This window comes from Myotis davidii, unplaced genomic scaffold (genome assembly GCF_000327345.1).
Source record: "Myotis davidii unplaced genomic scaffold, ASM32734v1 scaffold6, whole genome shotgun sequence".
Taxonomy (NCBI): domain Eukaryota; kingdom Metazoa; phylum Chordata; class Mammalia; order Chiroptera; family Vespertilionidae; genus Myotis; species Myotis davidii.
This window is the reverse complement of record NW_006383011.1, coordinates 7,908,200-7,913,033: the sequence shown is the minus strand read 5'-3', so window position 1 is coordinate 7,913,033 and position 4,834 is coordinate 7,908,200. Positions and strand designations below refer to the sequence as shown.

The 4,834-nt window shown below is 31.0% G+C and overlaps 2 protein-coding genes across 7 annotated transcripts in view; one reads left to right on the top strand and one right to left on the bottom strand.

Moving 5' to 3' along the window:
• The window catches only part of VRK2 (vaccinia related kinase 2), a 78,148-nt gene extending 74,272 nt beyond the window's left edge, over positions 1 to 3,876 (top strand). For 3 of the 4 annotated variants that reach the window (XM_015557914.1, XM_006778575.2, XM_015557913.1), the window contains one exon: positions 3,726 to 3,876. In XM_015557914.1, the coding sequence (XP_015413400.1) occupies positions 3,726 to 3,815 (90 nt within the window). In that variant the 3' untranslated portion in view covers positions 3,816 to 3,876. The remainder of the gene's footprint in view (positions 1 to 3,725) is intronic. The other variant, XM_006778576.2, reaches the window with a different exon arrangement.
• The window catches only part of FANCL (Fanconi anemia complementation group L), a 61,072-nt gene that overhangs the window by 4,225 nt on the left and 52,013 nt on the right, over positions 1 to 4,834 (bottom strand). For 2 of the 3 annotated variants that reach the window (XM_006778577.2, XM_015557916.1), the window contains 5 exons: positions 4,131 to 4,281; positions 2,003 to 2,086; positions 1,518 to 1,563; positions 1,361 to 1,442; positions 427 to 543 (listed from right to left, as the gene is read on the bottom strand). In XM_006778577.2, coding sequence (XP_006778640.1) covers positions 427 to 543; positions 1,361 to 1,442; positions 1,518 to 1,563; positions 2,003 to 2,086; positions 4,131 to 4,281 — 480 coding nt within the window. The remainder of the gene's footprint in view (positions 1 to 426; positions 544 to 1,360; positions 1,443 to 1,517; positions 1,564 to 2,002; positions 2,087 to 4,130; positions 4,282 to 4,834) is intronic. The other variant, XM_015557915.1, reaches the window with a different exon arrangement.

The following is a 4,834-nucleotide window of genomic DNA, read 5'->3' as shown; positions in this document are numbered from 1 at the left end:
TCTGCTGATGCCTTAACGGTATGTGGAATGAAGTGGGCGGGCATCGGGAGGCCACTATGGCACGGGGAAAGCACTATGGGCAGTGTATCTGAAGTGTACCTGTCGTATAAGACGACCCCCCAATTGGAGGCATATTTTTCAGGGCCAAAAAATCGTCTTATAGGGGACAAGGACACATATGTAATTTCTTAATCAATAAAAAATATATTTAAAAAAAAAAAATAGTACTCCATGAATGTATTCTGGGCATGATGAAAAAGTGAAGCACATGGACATCTGGAATGAACTAGTATAGTAATGCAGGAGCTAATGAAAAAACAGGAGATCATACTGAAATAGATTTTAGAGTCTAAATATTTCACATTTATATTCTTTCTTTGTTGTGTTAGCTGAAAAAAAGTCTTACTGATGTGATTTTTACTTTACCTCATATAAGCATATTTGATGGAAAGGCTGCCCACACTGAGAATAATCACACACTTGATCAGGAATGGCACCATCAAGTTGATAGGCATAACAAATTCCACAATCCATAGAAAAATCCTTCAAAAGAAAAGATATATTTATAAGTGTGTTTAAAACATACAGAATGAGATGAGAGAATGAATATGGTATAGATAATATTAATTTTTTATAAAAATTACTCTATTATAGAAAATAGAGTCACATTACTATTTAACACAAGAAAAGCTATTTGTATGAGCGCACTCCCTTTTTCATCCAATAAATTATACACATGGATACATATAAAAAAACAGATTCTGTTTATTCTCACAAGATGTTTGGGCTTAAGTAATTTTCCCATATTGTACACCAATAGACACTCAATTATGTAAAAACAGGAACTGATATTAGCTAGTGATTACTAACTAAAATTGTGTAACTAAAGGAAAAAGACAAAAACATCACCACCACTTTAGTGTTTTATAACTTAGTAGCTTTGTCAAAATTCAATTCTAAATTTATTTGCAATGCAATCTTGTCTGTTCAGTTTTGAAAAACGGTACTGCTATCTTTAAACACTTATATTAAGCTAATCAGAACTTCATTTCAGTCATCAAGAAGCAGACAGTATAGAAAATCCAAACATTCCATTAGCTACTTTGGACCTTACCCTCTATTTTTAATAATAAAGATGTCTGTCAATCAATTCACTGTTACAAAGACCATGAAAAGTACACATCACCATCAGTCGAAGGTTAACAAGTACTTTCATGCAACTTGCTTGCAGTTCAGAAGTCTGTTATAAAATTCTTCTAATTCCCTCACTTTCAACCCCATTTTTCTCTGTTGCCTAAAAGAACTTTTAACTTTCATTCTTCAATGCTGTTTGGAATATCAAAGCAATGAAAACACTTACAGATTTTTCTAGGATAGCACGAGCTGGGAAATCAATTTCTAAAACATCTTTCAAATTTTGTAATAGAGTATTTTCTGGATCCCTGAAAACGTAAAATATTTTTAATGAAATTTGCAAAGTCATAGAAAAGTAATAGTTCTATTGCAAAGATACCTACCACAAATGTATGTTTCTGCTCAGCTTAATTCCTAGGGGTTTCACCACTTTAGATATTAAAAGAAAAAAAAAGTTTAATAATTAAGGGGTTGTTGTTCTCATTTTGTAAAACCACATTTGGCACAGAATTTGTTTCTAATTTAAATTGACATACAACACTGTTAGTTTTGGGTGTACAACATAATGATTTGGCATATGTATATATTGTGAAATGGTTACCACAAATTAATATCCATCACCAGATAATTTTTTCTTAAGATGAAAACTTTTAAGATCTCATAGTAACTTTTAAATATACAATATAGTATTGTTAACTACAGATTTTGTTTACTTCATTAGAAAATAATATATTAAAACAAAAGTATTCAGTTCAGAATGAGATTTTCATTTGAAATAATTACCCCTAATATTTTAGAGTAATATTTTAACAGTAGTAGACAAGGATTTTATGATTCTGTTAAAAGACTTGAATCTGAGATCGCACACCATGGTCAGCTCCAAGGAAGTAGCACTCGGGAAGCATAGTGGGGTGCTTGGGGTCCACCTCTATATGTATGGAAGCATTATTCCCTAGAATAAAAGATATTAAAAGTTTTTACAAAAAAATTAAGGAGTATCTGGCTGGGTGTTTATGTCATTGTATATACAAGGAAACAGTAACCAAATGCTTTATAAATTTTTCATAAAAGGTAAATATATCTCTATAGTATAATTTCATTAAAAGATGTAAATTTTGAAATTATAATTGTGGCTAAAGATTTGGGGACCCTAAGTTTCAAAAAACAGTCAACCTATAAGTTAATATAATTAATTTAGATCAGAATCTTGGTTAGCATTCTATTAAAGTTTAAATACAAGGTTCTATGTATTGATGGTTTTTTAAATATTCACAAATCAAATATTTAAGAAATACCTAAATTACTACTCATGACTCTCTTGGAAATAATAGAACTATGGTCAGAATTAAAGACTGGAAGTACAACAAATGGTAAAAAATAACATGCTTAAGATTTGAGTTTTATGAAGGTTTATAAAAATTCTTTCTGAATTCTTTTGCTCCATGTGAAGTTTTTGCCTGTAAGTTAAAGAGTTCAATTCCTATTAAATTTGAAAGTGTTAATTTAGTGAAAACAGCAACTAATCTTGCTTGCAAAATCTATAAAAAAGCTATTTCTACTTGCTACTAGATTTTTTAAAATAAATTTTAACAATACTAGAGTACTGTACAAATTTCATATATTTCACTATTTTTGAAGGTGCACAGTATAATTGTTTAAGGTCAATTTGAATTTTATTTTTATGATAAAAATGTAATGTCTTGATAAATTCTATACTCTATATTGTATAAGCCTTTGGCTAACTGGGTAACAACACGCTTTGTAGAACTGTTGTACAATTATACTTTCCTCTTCTCCTAACAACATAAGTACAATTATTACATATCTGGCAAAAAGGTAACCAAAGAAAATAAATGACTATAAGTCATTCAATGAGAAAAACAAAGTTAATTTATAATCTCATTTGCTAATGCATTCCTTGCCATGAACACAAATTCTGTATTAGCCTTTAACTCCAGAAAATACTTTCCCTTAACAGTGATTATTAACTAACAATGGCTATATTAAGTAATCTTTTACTTAATTTGTTAAAGACTTGGTCTTATAAAGGCAAATCATAGTTTACCTTTTAGGGTTTGTTTTTTTTTAACAAATTGGGTAACAACACTCTGTAGAACTGCTGTACGATTATATTTTCCTCTTCTAATAACATACCACTTTTCCCCCACGTAATATAGTATGGCTGGGTAAAAACTCTAAAAATTGCTCACTAATTGGGATATGATCCACATCAAAATTTCAGGATATCATTCGGAACATATGATTTGTAACAACATATCTACTTGAGCTAGGAAAAGAGGGAGGAAAGATATGAATAGGTATCTCCTAACCAACTACAGTATTTAGTGTGAACTCAAATGGAGTTTAAAATATCTAGTCTTGAAAGGCAGACCTTGAAAACTGTTTTGCTTGCTCATAATGAAATACATAAAACAATCATTTTATAGTAAGGAGAATTTGGTTATATTTAAAGGATGATATTTATAGTTATTTCACATATTTATGAAAATACTTCAAAAATATTCAGTTATTTTGTGCTTTTTGTTTTCAAAGGCCCGTGAGTTATTTTATTCTCTTCTATATTTTTTCAGAAAATATTCCCAGATTTGTTCACACTCATCTTCTCTAGTTTCATGGATGAAGACTTCATTATTTCTAACATAGTTCTTTTTCCTAAGTAATGTAAGTTTTGAAAAGCCTGATCCACTATTTCTGTGCTAATTAAAAGCTAATTTAACACCATCTCTGAATGCTGCTTCCATTGGATCATCACCTTTTATAATGAAACACCTCAGTTCTTGCCCTTTCCCCCTGAAATATTTACATTTAAATACATAGTAATAAAAAAAAGTTCATCCCAGAAAGTTTTGTTTACTTCATGCAGAAAAGTTTCACCTAAAAGTCCAATGTCATCTTTAGATACATTTTCCTAAGTAACACGAAATACAACCAAATGCGTTAAAAAGAAAAAAACCTCATTAGTCATCTTTCCCCACCTACTGCAATTCTGCGTGCCGTTGCACTCCGAGTAGGTTTTTCTGGTTCAAGTACCCAAGTTTTCTCGTCGATTTCATCCATAACATCCCAGAATGTCTTCAGTGATTCCAATGCTGCCAAAAACTGACTATGAATGCTTATTAGGGAACTCTGTGAAAAGATAGATGAACGCTGAATAAGTTGTATGGCACTATCAATTGCCTATCATCTTTCACTTTTATTTTAAAACTCAAATTTAGAACTTTAACTGCTTTATTTCAGCTAAAAATAGACTCTTGTAAACAAGAGTCAACTTGCTCTGCTTCAAACCTCTTCACCTCCATCAATATTAACGGAATTCCTTTGTCACTGAACTATACAATTCTCAAGAAGACTGGCTTTTTTGATAAATGTCATTTTTAAATTTTTTCCATTTATTTGTATGATGAATTTTGTATTATATATATGAATAGTAACTACTAATACAAGAAGATATGTATGTAAGACTATTAATGTATCTAACTAATAAAAGAGAAAAATAGTAATTGGCGTATGACGCTACCCTTTTCATTGGCTAATCGGCGGGATATGCAAATTAACTGCCAACTCAGATGGCAGTTAACTGACAACAAAGATGGCGGTTAATTTGCATATGTAGGCACAATGCTGGGAGGCGAAAGGGAAAGCAGGAAGAAGCCCCCTGCCACTGACAGTGATCGGAAAC